At 38.1% G+C, this 13,356-nt stretch overlaps 1 protein-coding gene across 1 annotated transcript in view; it reads right to left on the bottom strand.

Moving 5' to 3' along the window:
• Positions 1-13,356, bottom strand: part of LOC139724903 (aminopeptidase N-like) — a 76,432-nt gene that overhangs the window by 13,084 nt on the left and 49,992 nt on the right. The window contains exon 12 of the mRNA XM_071636031.1: positions 1,306-1,406. Coding sequence (XP_071492132.1) covers positions 1,306-1,406 — 101 coding nt within the window. The remainder of the gene's footprint in view (positions 1-1,305; positions 1,407-13,356) is intronic.

Below are 13,356 nucleotides of genomic sequence, written 5' to 3'. Positions count from 1 at the left end.
GTAGCATCACTCCCACTCCAATGTGGGCTATTAACCTTATGGGCAACCAAAACCCACAGGATAACCTTAATGGTCCAAGTGTTTAGGCCCTGTTAAAAAATTCCAAATATGATTTTTAATGACATATAACAGAATCTTGTAATTGGGGAGCAGAGAAACTAATCATTCGTGCTTAAAGTGGAACTTAACAGGCCAGAAAGTTACATCATACAAATAGGGCATACTCTATGATGCACTATAGGCCATACTGGATTGTAGAACGACAAATACTAAATTATCCTGAGTGCTGGTTTGTTTCACCAAGGCTGCAGGCTGAGGTGAATAGAATTGCATGACGGATAATCTAGTATTTGGAGCTCTATAGTCCAGTACTGGTGCATCAATAGAACATGTCCTAATTGTTATAGTAAATATGCCCTTTCGATTTACATGCAATCTCCATGCGTCTAGGTCCTACAAATAGGCCTACTTGAACTAATGTTGGACTCACCGCACCGATCTCTTGCACGCAGAGCAATGATAACTTTGTTAATGTACAGCTAGCACAGCCATGTATGCATATTGCTGAACAGTGCGTATGATAAACTGCTACGATGTACTTTCTGCATCCTGTGCTCTAATACGCGCGCATCCGTTGAAAGGCTAGGCTTTGTCCTACGTCCCTTGCTGCGCAAATCTCTGCATAGACAAGACATAAGTGCCCTGTAAGCATTCAGTATAGTGGCACACCCATGCTACTATACACTGAAGTTTTTCCACAATTTCATGATGCAATCCAATTAAACACAACGCATATTTTTACTCTACCTAATTACTGTAAGCCCCTATTATTTCTTGTGTGTTGAACAAGAAAGAGGTATAACTTTATCGTTGGTGGGGTGACAAAACCTCGTATCTCAATATTTGGTGAAAATGAGTTTTCTTCATTATATTGAAGCTAGGAACCATTACTATGTAATTCCCAAAGCTCATGCCCATCTGCAAAAATAAGGTCACAAATGATAAATAAAAGTTGGCTATTTCCATTGACTTACATGCTATGGCAGCCATGTTTTTTAGCTCTCCTGAACATTTGACACTTTTGAGATACGAGGTTTTGTCACCCCACCAACGTTATGCTTCAGCTACTAAATCCTCTTATGAGTTAAATTCTTCGTGAAACATCCCCCTCCCCCACCCCTAGAAATTTCAAATTAATTCTCACCACAACAGTGCAATGTCCATGGACTACTGGAGTGGCACATTTGAACACATCACATCACATCAATCAACCAATGACTTTTCAAAATGTGATGGTCGACTTACCCAACTCCTCGTTTGGATAAAGCCAAATAAGTGGAGGGTTTACAAAGTCTAATTCTCCCCCAGTGGTATACTGCAGTGGCACATACCACTCATAATTGTAGCTGTCACAGAGAGAGAGAGAGAAAAAAAAAAAGAGTTATCATATGCATCTACCATTTGTCATATATGTGTGGCGCTCCGTCGGAATGAGTCAAAAGTCGCAAAAAATGAAATCGTAGTTATGCCTATAAGTGAATTCTACAGACTCTAAGCTTTACACTGATATGTAATACAACTCATTTCGACATCCCTATAGATCATAAAAACGAATATTAACCACGTTTGTTATGTCAGTTGATTTTCTAAATAACGGAGAAAATCGCTCTCAAAGTGCAGGCTATGTTCATGCTCACAACCTGTTTCTTTCATGGGACGAAACAATACAACTGTCCTGCTTAGCGACGGCGTTTACGCTCCATCGCACGCACTACCGTATAAGGCGATAGCTTGGGTATGTAAGATAATTAATCAACCAATCGCAGGACAGGTCTATCATTAATGATTCTGACCAATACGGCAGCCCGAATGTAAACTTCGGCGCGTTTGTGTCCGTGCCGCTGCCGCCGCATGAATGAGTCGGTACGCGTTGTGGTTTGCCGCAAGTTTTTAACTCACAAACAATAGGATACAGTAGAAAGAAAAGAAGGCACGCAATGCGTCTTACGAGAAGCGTCTTTTAGCGAGGGCGTTGATCGCTTCCATTCTCCTCCCATGTTGTTGTCAATGGAAACTAAAGAGGATGCGTTTAGCAAGTACCAATACCTAAATAGAACCTGAGAACCTATTGTAGGCGGGCACGCAATGCGTCTTACGAGAAGCGTCTTTTAGCGAGGGCGTTCATCGCTTCCATTCTCCTCCCATGTTGTTGTCAATGGAAACTAAAGAGGATGCGTTTAGCAAGTTACAATACCTATTAAATAGAACCTGAGAACCTATTCTAGGCGGGGGTTCAAAAGACAGCATCGATAGAAAAAGTCAATGAAGTTGATTAACGATAGTCGTCTTTTGAGATCGTGTTCTTTGCGTGTACTTAAAATCCTCAAATTACGCACATGGTCGTAATGTTGCAGAGCATCAAAAACTGCTTTCGCGTCTTTTCTGCTGCAGCTGTATACAGCCGCAACATTATGAATTCCCACCATATTAAAGGCACATTTCCTTTATAGGCGTTGCGTGCACAGTAATTATCGCTTATCACGCTTGCCAATGCTGCACATATTATACGTATCAGAAGCAAAGGTTGATGTAGGCTTGACAGCTTCACGTTGGGTTTACACTGATTCTCAGTCACTTTTCTAATAGCATAGCATATAAAAAACAATTAACTTGTAGCTTAAGCGGAATTATTTTTTTTTTACATCACATGTGCAGTTACAATCTTTCTGCGTTTGAGAAGTGGATCATAAATAATAATACTGAAAAATATTCGGAATTAATACTTAGGCCTTCTTCACTTCGTTTTGTATTCATAAACCTTATCAGAAAAAAAAAATGATTGCTTGATTACTTTCGGGTAAAGGAACTACCGGAAAGGAACCACATTTAATTTTCTTGTTAACGAACCTAAGCTAATAGCAAACCATATTTCATTGTGTGATTAACAAACCTTCAGAATAATCAATTGTATTACCCCCCTCCCCCAAGGAAAAAAAAAAAGCATTTCAATGTCATGCGTTGTCAATAGCGATAAAAGGCCCGTTTTTATTTCGTAGTGTGTCTCAGTACTCCTGTGCTTATTTCTAAGGATGTGCCTCTCTTAATGATTGCGATTGATGTTCAACTATTTCTTTCACGCGAGCTTGAACAGGAAGAAGCTAAAATTCAGGCAAGGAGACGAGTTTTCTTCCATGAGATGCAATCATTAAGACACATCTATTCACGAAAGTTGTGTGCTTGCTTATGTGCTAAAGAATTGTGTCCATTACATGAATCAGGCACTATACAAAACGGTTGAAGTCTACTGAAAGTCGAACTTCGTTTTGTTTTTTGTTTTTTGTTCAATTTCATTTCAATTTTAAGCGGGGATAGACTAGAAACAAGGAAAAGTAGAAATTACGTGGTGCGTAACATATGTCCCCGTCGGAAGTAGCATTTTGTAACAAAATGTGCAATATAGGTAAAAAATCAAGGTCAAAGGTCAAAGAAGTCAAAGGTCAAAATTCTGTGTAGAAGTTTTGAAGCCCTCACCTAGTGCCATCACATAAAGCAAATGGAATCGAAATTGGGTTAGAAATGGCGAAGGAGTAGCATTTTGTAGCCAATGTACAATATAGGTCAAAAATCAAGGTCAAAGGTCAAAGAAGACAAAGGTCAAAATTCTGTGTAGAAGTTTTGAAGCCCTCACCTAGTGCTATCACATAAAGCAAACGGAATCGAAATCGGGTTAGAAATGGCGCAGGAGTAGCATTCTGTAGCAAAATGCACAATATAGGTCAAAAATCAAGGTCAAAGGTCAAAGAAGTCAAAGGTCAAAATTCTGTGTAGAAGTTTTGAAGCCCTCAACTAGTGCCATCATATAAAGCAAACGGAATCGAAATCGGGTTAAAAATGGCGAAGGAGTAGCATTTCGTAGCAAAATGTACAATATAGGTCAAAAATCAAGGTCAAAGGTCAAAGAAGTCAAAGGTCAAAATTCTGTGTAGAAGTTTTGAAGCCCTCACCTAGTGCCATCACATAAAGCAAACGGAATCGAAATCGGGTTAGAAATGGCGAAGGAGTAGCATTTTGTAGCAAAATGTACAATATAGGTCAAAAAATCAAGGTCAAAGGTCAAAGAAGTCAAAGGTCAAAATTCTGTGTAGAAGTTTTGAAGCCCTCACCTAGTGCCATCACATAAAGCAAACGGAATCGAAATCGGGTTAGAAATGGCGAAGGAGTAGCATTTTGTAGCATAGGTCAAAGGTCAAGGTCAAAGGTCACGACTGAAATTCTGTGTAGTCAAAGCTCCCATGTAGTGCTATCATATAAAGCAAACAGAATCAAAATTGGCTCATAAATGACAGAGAAGTAGCAAATTGAAGATTTTGATCACACACGGACGCACACACGGACACACGGACACACGGACGGACGGACGGACACACGGACGGACGGACACACGGACACACACACGTACGGAGCCCGTTTCATAGTCCCCTGCTCGAACTCGTTCGGCGGGGACAATTAGTTTGTCTATACTGGCAGGAGACATTACAGTTTTCCAGTACATGCTCCGCATTTAAACAGTCGCCATATTTTCGTGGTCAGAATCAGATAATGGACACGTGATATATTATAAAAATGAAAATAGAAAACAACGAACACGCCATATGTACAAACATTATGAACTTCAATGAATTAAACTTACCTGTGATATTCTGCATAAAAAACAAGCACGCCGATTAAATGATTTAATATAATTAATAGAGCACACAGCGATATCATGCATGGCAGATCAAATCAAGTTCAATTGGTGAGAAAGCTAAATGAAGTTAAAAAGTTGACTTCTTTTCGTTTCTCTTTCAATTCATGAAAACAGAATTACATTGTGTATCTATTGAAGAGGATTGTCTCTGTTGCGAACGATCGCCATATATAGCACTGTTAGTCTCCTGCGCAAATCCGAATCCCTAAATACTTTAATTTTTGCTTGATAATGTAATAACCCTGCTTATAATTTCATAAAGGACTCGCAAATTCAAAGTTTCAAACCGTATACTAAAACATTATATTGTATACGGTGTATTTCAAAAAACATTTTGAATGCGTTGCGTGTTAGCATGTTAATAGCACCAATCTGCCTTTTGATTTTTCCGTACGTAAAGCGCACAGAAACGTAACCAAATGTTACAAAATACAGTGAAATGCATTGTACGGTGTGGTACTATCATTAGAAGTATATCCCATTCCTTTTTACTTTTATTTGCTTGAACCAAACCATGTGTCATTTTCGTAGCGACATCACTAGGAATTAGAATGTATGAAGATAATCTATACTCATTTTTTTTTTGCGCTACTATTATAGCATTTACATTTTCCAACTTTTATTGACATGCAGTACTATGTTACTGTATTGTTACGATTACGAATGTTGATTATGAATTCAAAAGACTGGTTTATTAATCGAACTACAAAGGTAATAGCTGTTTTGAAAGTAGTTCGATACAAGTTCAAAACGCGATCAAAGTCATTGTCATAGGGGGAACTGACAGCTCTAGAAAACTTGTTTAGGCTAGTAAAGATTGCCGTATAGGCAATCTTTGTAGAAAGTTTTGACTTAGGCCGTCTTTTGAGTATTTTGAGAAATTTAATAAAGAATTATTTGTTTTGATTATGTCAAGAATTAGTTTGAACTATGAGAATAAAAAGGCGCGGTTACCCAAACAATGGGTAAAGTGAATTCATGACTTGACTAATCCTTACTGAATTGATGATCACTTCTGTAAACCATCAGTTATGTCTTGTAATCGTAGTCAAAATTCTTTTGAGCGATGAGACGAAAACCAACAAACAAAATGCCGTGTATCATCGCTCGAGATTCCAACATTTGGCGTCACCCGACCAACAATAAGTGACAAATCAAATGGAATATTATGTTGTGGGATAGCAGACTGTGTTACGATTTTTAAATGTTTCGAGCAATTGTTAAAAAAAAGAGAGAAAATCAGGCAAAGTTCAAGAAATTAGAAAAAAGCACGTAAATGCAGGCGATCATGTTTGATAATCAAAGTAAGAGATTACAATCGGCCGTGCGGATGTACATGATTGCCTTATTTACATGTCTGATTTCTGTAAACTATGTGATATTTAAATTTAAGTTCCCTTCCCTCCTTGATAGAAGTTTTGTTGGGTTTATCGCTATAGGCATTTATTAGGAAACACTGTAAAAACGACAACAAATGCCTACTATACATCAAGAGATGACCTATACATACATGAAACACAAAAAATCTCTACGTTCTGATATAAATCAACTGCTTGTTTGTTTGTTTGTTTTGAATTACCATGGTCTTTGTCGGGGGAAAGATGAAGAAAAGTAGTAGAGTGTATCACTCTCAAATCCGGATGATTGCGATAAGTGTGTATCCCCGCCCTTTCTATACAAGTAAACGATTTAAGCTTGGTATGCTATTATAAAAGCCTGCATGTGTCACGCGGAAGAACTGATTCCGTGATCACTTTTAGCCTTTCATAAAATTCACGTTTTAAGATGGTAACGATAGCTTGTAGGAGATAGAGTAAGTTAGCGTCACTGACTGTGGTTCTGAACTAGTCCAGATTCTGGACGTTTTCTATCATTACGCATCCACGCGCCGCTCCACAGCTTATCGCGCTATCCCCTGTAACCGCTCGATGCCAACAAACCTGTCCGAAAAAAAACGTCCAGAATGGTTTGACAGTGCGTAGGGTCAAAAGTTCATATTAGGTATGCTTACGTATGCCCTATCTCTCGCAAGCTCATTGCGTATGCATGAAAACTAAGGGATCGATCACAGAAAAGTTATGTGGGATCGATCGATCTGCTACCAGCTGTGTGCATTGCACCGTGAATACAGTGCGATCTGCAACAATTACTAATTATGTGCACAGAGATGCCTGCATTTTTGCACAACACACATTATCACAATCAGAGAGCCAACTCTTTGATCACAATGCAATGCGATACATGTACTCAGTTCTTCAGTGATCCGTACCATGCATTGTTGCACAGCTGATTCGTGCAACGTTTTTGACTGGCTGAAAGTTATGGTTGCAGTCATGTCCGACCTACTTTCACGTGGTGTTTTGGACTTTGTTGTGCCCAGATTCGAAGATGACTTGAATATTATTCTTGAGATTAAAAATGGCGAGCTACAAATCGCCAGCTCGCCGATGTATGATTTGTGATGTGCCACTTCTAACATCCAAACACTACATAAAACTGCAAAGAACTCTGTGAAGGTCGTGAGATGTGGACCTCAAGAAAAGTTGGAAGATTTGTTTGGCGATGTTATTGTTGGTAAAGGGGATCAATATGTTGGTTTTTTTTTTTGAGGGGGGTGGATTGTGCCGATCATATTCATTAAAAGAAATAATTTTGTCGTCAATTATTCTTCCTTAATAATATTGTATGATGAAATATTCAGAAATTAAAGAAATTCTTTAATTGACATAGGCACTTGTGGCCCACTAAATAACAATGTAATTTTGTAATAAGCTCAGGGCTGTGAGATGTAGGTTCTATGAACCGCTACTTAGCTATGGTATACAAGATATCACGCATATTCTGATCAGGGGTGGTGGAGGTGAAGGGGATAGGGTACAACCACATTACACAATTTGTAGTGCAAAGTTGTGAAGTACATGTAAGGAACCAGAAGGTGCCTTTTTTAGAGAGCAGTCTATAAATTTAAAGAATTGCGCTAAGTTTGTACAACTTTTATAATTTTATTACCACTTCATGTAGGGCCTACTGGGCAGTTGGACCGACACTATTCACTTTGATAATTTCTGTAACAGAGACAATCAGACCAATATCCCTGTTGTAAGAATACCCCGTCACTCAGTTTTTTGTTTGTTAGTCTTCATGATAGTAAAGCTAAACTTAGTAAACCAAGACGAAGACGCTTAAGAGCATTTTTGCTAGAGATATTGGTCCATTTGTCTCTGGCATTACAAGTGAACAGTTTTGGTTGAACTGCCCTTCTGCATATGCATATAAAGGTTACATATATATATATATATATATATATATATATATCTTCCTTTTTTTTGGCAAACCATACCTGTATTTGCTCAAAATAGTAGCTCCATGTATATATATACATTATCAAATAAGTAGGCCTATTCATATCAAAAGACAGTCTGACAAAGCAACTTGTTTTTTTCTAATTCACAAACATTTAAGGGGGATATCAGTGTGAAATTATGCTTGGGAAATGTGTGGGCCATGCACACAACACACACAAACACATACACGCATGTGCACACACACACACACACACACACACACACACACACACACACACACACAAACATACACAAACACATCCACACACACTCACATGTTAGCAATTTGATTAAACCCCCTATTACAAATCACATCCAAATTAAAACATCGTATATGTACTTTGTACATACAGCTGTACAGTGTAGTAGACTTTATTTTTTTCAACGTTTATGGCACCTGATTATTGGTAAATAAGTTTGGATTTTTTTTTCAGTGTTGAGGTGTGGTCAGGAAATACATCAATTTATCACTATTGTACTTTGAAATGTACAATGTACAGTGTACATGTACATTATGTGCAAATATATGTACTGTTAAATACACTGTGTAGTCTTCATCATTTCATGTACAGTAAGAGCAGACAGCAAAGTGAAAACAAATGGACTACGAGTAGTGTAATTTGAGCATATGTATAACTTGTACATTTTTTTAATCACATTACTTCTTAAGCCTTCATTATAAAAATTTGGCCATGATGGTAAAACTGTTATTTGTTGTACCAACTACCAAGGAAGTTTCAAAGCTAGCATCCCACTCCCAACTGTCAATAATGAGTTCAAAAAGTTGTCACTCTGGGAAGGACATTCAAAATAATTCCTCGGGTGTATAAGTGTCTTTAAAGTTGGATATTCTGTGCCACCAAGTACTCATAAGGAACTGAATGTTCTATAGTTTATAAAATATTAGGCATATTTCAGTTGTTTCTCCATGCTCTTGAAATTCCTTCATTATACACTTTCATTTGTACATGTACATGTACAAGTACTGTAATATACAATACATTTACTGTATATTCATGATAGTTCATGATCATTGTTCAACAACAGTGCATTATTTCAAACAAAATACATTGTAAACTGTTTGACTCTGAATTTTGATGTCAGAGAAATAATTTGATATGTCACATTTCAGTATGATTACCATGTGTAGTAGACTCTCATTACACATCAAAAATACAGGATTAACACAAACTGGTTACAAGTTATGACAAAGAAATCTTTGTTTTTTCATTTGTTGCGCTTTACAACAACTCTTGGTTTTAAAAAATGCTTTGAAGTTCAAAAAAGAAAATAAATTCATTGCTACACAGTTCAAACTATAGGTAAAAATGTTCATGTGCATTAACAGAACTAGTTTTAGTTTTATCAAAATGGGCCAAAGAACATACTGTACTTCTCATGAATGATTTTGTATGTAAAGAGAGTATTATATGTAAACAAGTTCTTGGTAGTTGTACAACTCAAAAACACACTCTACACATTTGTACACTTGTATGTACATGTATGCATAGATGAACATGCGATGTACAATTACATGTGCAGACAAACAGCATGTTCAGTTCAATTTTCAAACACCCACCCAAACACCCAAAACACACAGCCCATCCCCACTTGGCATGGTCTGTATGTACATGTACATGTAATCCACTACATCACAAAAACACAACCTTGAACTAAAATATTTCAACTATTCCATAATTTTATCACTTGTAATTATGATATGTACCCATCAACATGTCCAATTAAAATCAATGAAAATATTCACACCTAAAAAATAAAGTACAGTATGAAAAGTAGGTGTGTACAAATGTACATTGTATTTGCTTCTATGAATATTCTGAGCAAGGTACAGTAATTGCAGTGATAAAATGAAAATTATTGTACATGTAGCATGGCACTGCAAAAATTCATGTACACCAGAAACCAATGTACCAACCACTAACCATTACAAACCTTAAGGAGGAAAAACACCCACAGTGGATTCTTGTTTTAAAACAATCATATGAATTCTCTAAAAAACAATTTTCAAATCCCAAAGGTACAAGCTGAGCTACATGTACACGTGTATACGTGACATTTTTCACAAAAAAAAAAAATCTCAGCTACGATGTACAGCTGTACAGCTGTACATGATTCTTCATGTTACCAGTATATCTGATAAGGCCTGAAAATTGAGTGCTTTTAAAAAGTGGATATAATCGTCTAGATCACTTGGGCATCCACACAAAACCGTACTGTGTACGTTGCTTACGTCAACACCCAGGCCAGATGCAATGGTAGCTATCAGAACTCTGATTTCACCATCTGTTGCTAACACGCTGTCAACAATTTCCTTTTGGATATCAGTTTCCATGTTCTGGTGGTACATATAAACTTATTAATATACCTGTGGCAACCTTCTGGAAGCAGTGCCATAAAGGTCGCGTACACATTACTGCACATTTTTCTTATCATCCTTTCACAACATGCACCATGGATCTTCAAGTCATCTGCCAGCCACTTGAACATTGTATCTAAATCTCTTGCAGCAGACTTGACAACATGTTTTATATTTTGCTTGTCCGGCAACTGATTAACCCACACATAATTGCGAAGACCAAAGTTTTCGATGATACCGCTACGCACATCTCTGGTTGCAGTGGCTGTCAGGGCAACAGCGGGACTGACGACTTGAGTTCCGATCGTAATTCACCAAATTTTCCATACACTGCTCGAAATGCTTTGGTGTCTCCAGATGCAGTCCCCCTATTTGAAAAATAAGAAAAAAAAACAGTAAGATTAAAATAAAAAAAAAACATTTTTTACATTGCACATGTGATTTTAATAATGCCTGCAGTCTCTTCAATGCATATCGCATAGCCATAAGACTGCATAATTTTAATCTATAGAGGAACAAGTATTGTAAGGGAACATAATGTGTAAACGATTGTAACAGATACGCCGAGAGAGGGCGGAAAGAAGAACGAAAGATGGCGACTGTCCTCAGAGGACCTATGTTGACGATTCGGTACCAAAGACCGAATTAAAGAGTTCAAAAGGCAAAACCTGTCTGGTTCTAGTGTCATTCCCTGTTGTGCAAAGTTGTCCCCTTTCAGTATGAGTACATTTGCATACTGAAGCATGTTCCTATTTGAGTTTTTTCTCAATGTACATGCACATGAAGAATTAGTCTGTGGGCCACAGCGTGTGTCTCGATTGCTCCTCTGTCTGTGTAGAGGAGCAAAGCCGACGAGACACAGGCTGTGTCTCACAGATTAAAGCTAAATTTTTAAGGCAGTAGGCCTATGTGTAATTGCATTTGTATGCGAGAAAGTTACAGTAGTTACTGTACTGTACAAAACAATTAAACCAGTGCAGTTACGGTGTTTACAATTTATTACAATTACACAGGATTTGACTCAGCTCGGTACACCTAGGAACACTCACAAGAGTAGTACTGTAGTAGAAGCCTGCCCTGACATGTGTTTACCCTACCCGGCTCAAAGGCCAGACATTTAACTACATTTAGTTTTACAATCATTTTTTATTGTTCAACTAGGGGCCTACAGTTACAGTTTGTAATTCAAGACAAGAGACACGTAATGAAAGTTGCCTTGACGAATCATTTGTAGAAACTGGATAGATCTAACGTTAAATGATTAGCTTACCACTAGGCCGCTTGAGTCTTCGACTTTGTCACGCAGGCCAAGCAAGATCCATAGCCCTGCTCATCTGGTCCGAAATTAAAGACTTCAAAGGCATGACAAGAGCCACAGCTTTCGGAGAGTCTGGTCCATCATGTAGATCTAGTTTGCGAAGAATATCAATGCACAACGGTGCAGCTTGGAAGTTGGAACACCACACTATTGCCGAAACCAGTCGGCATGGAGATAAACAAAATCATGGTTCTGCTGCTGCTCCCCGAAACCGTCAACGAATCCAAGCTTCTCAGTAGCACAGTGCATTGAATGCTCTTCTCATTATCACTGTCAGAAAAGCGACGCGGAGACGCTGATGTTGACATCCATTGATCATGTAAACAAGGTTTGGAGGAAATACTTGAAATGCTGCACAGATTTTGGTCGGAAAACGCAAGACTCGGAATCAATACGAAAAGCACATCTGTTGCACAAGCTGTATGCTGTACACGCGATCCGGGGGATCCCCAATCGAGAAGTAAAAGCCACCTCGAAATTGACATGTACGATAAGTCACGATGCTTTAAATGAGCGAATATCTTTTCTAGACGTATTTATCATTTTTTTTTTTATTTGTAATTTCTAAATTATTTTTTCTGTCGAAAAATAGATTTAAAATGCTGGTTATTGTGATATTTATAATTTAATTTATAACAGTTATGGAAACGAGTAGAAGTTAGTCTTAATCTTACGCACGGTTTATGTACGTTCTAATTTCATTCTCCTCTTATGATCTCTAAGATGTATCATTTGAGCAATTTTTAATAAAAAGAAAAATAATTTTGAAATTCTATCAATATATGGAGAGATTGATACAAATATTGGCGTAAAATACGTATGTTATATTACTACATGCAATATACCTGTTTGCAATAAGACTACAAGATTAGAGATCGATCGACTTTTTTCGATCCCACAAATTGCCTGCTGGACGCGATCTCATCGACCAATCAGGATGCTCGAAATGAATGAGGGGATGGGGGTGGGGCCAGTTTTTTCCGAAATATTTCGGGGAGACTTGGCAAACCAGACTGGACTGTTTTGGAGGTCGAGATGCGTGCGTGCGCGGCAAATTAATACACGAGCATACGGTGGGGCATACGCGTGCTGTAGCGGTGTGTGCGCGCGGTAAATGATCACACAAAACAGTCCAGGCAGTGGACTAGTTCTGAACACAAAAGGAGACTGAAAAATTCCTTTACAAATTAGCAGACATAATGCCGATCCTCCAACACTGTTGCTCCATTCCGTCACTGATTCTGCTATCAATGGCGAAGAAAGAATACTGGTTGCGTGATTATCCACCCCTTGATAGCAGGAAGTTTAACTTTCATTGTTTAAGGCTTCGTTAAAGCGGGGTTTACTCGGATACAAGGCGTGAACATCGCCGTCCGAGTTCTTTCATTCGAAATTCCTCAGAATACGCAATTCAATGGGCAATTAGCGCTGCTACTTGGCAAAGCTGTTAGCCAACCCAATTCTTTGCAGACTTGACCTCTCACATGTCAGCTACACGCAATACACGGCAAACAGCTATCATTACAAACATTCTGATTAAAAAACAAAACAAAATGAAGAAGCACACTTT

Source organism: Diadema antillarum, unplaced genomic scaffold, assembly GCF_040938485.1.
Source record: "Diadema antillarum isolate AM-2024a unplaced genomic scaffold, OU_Dant_1.0 scf00000015, whole genome shotgun sequence".
NCBI classification, from domain to species: domain Eukaryota; kingdom Metazoa; phylum Echinodermata; class Echinoidea; order Diadematoida; family Diadematidae; genus Diadema; species Diadema antillarum.
This window is presented reverse-complemented; position numbering and strand designations above follow the sequence as displayed.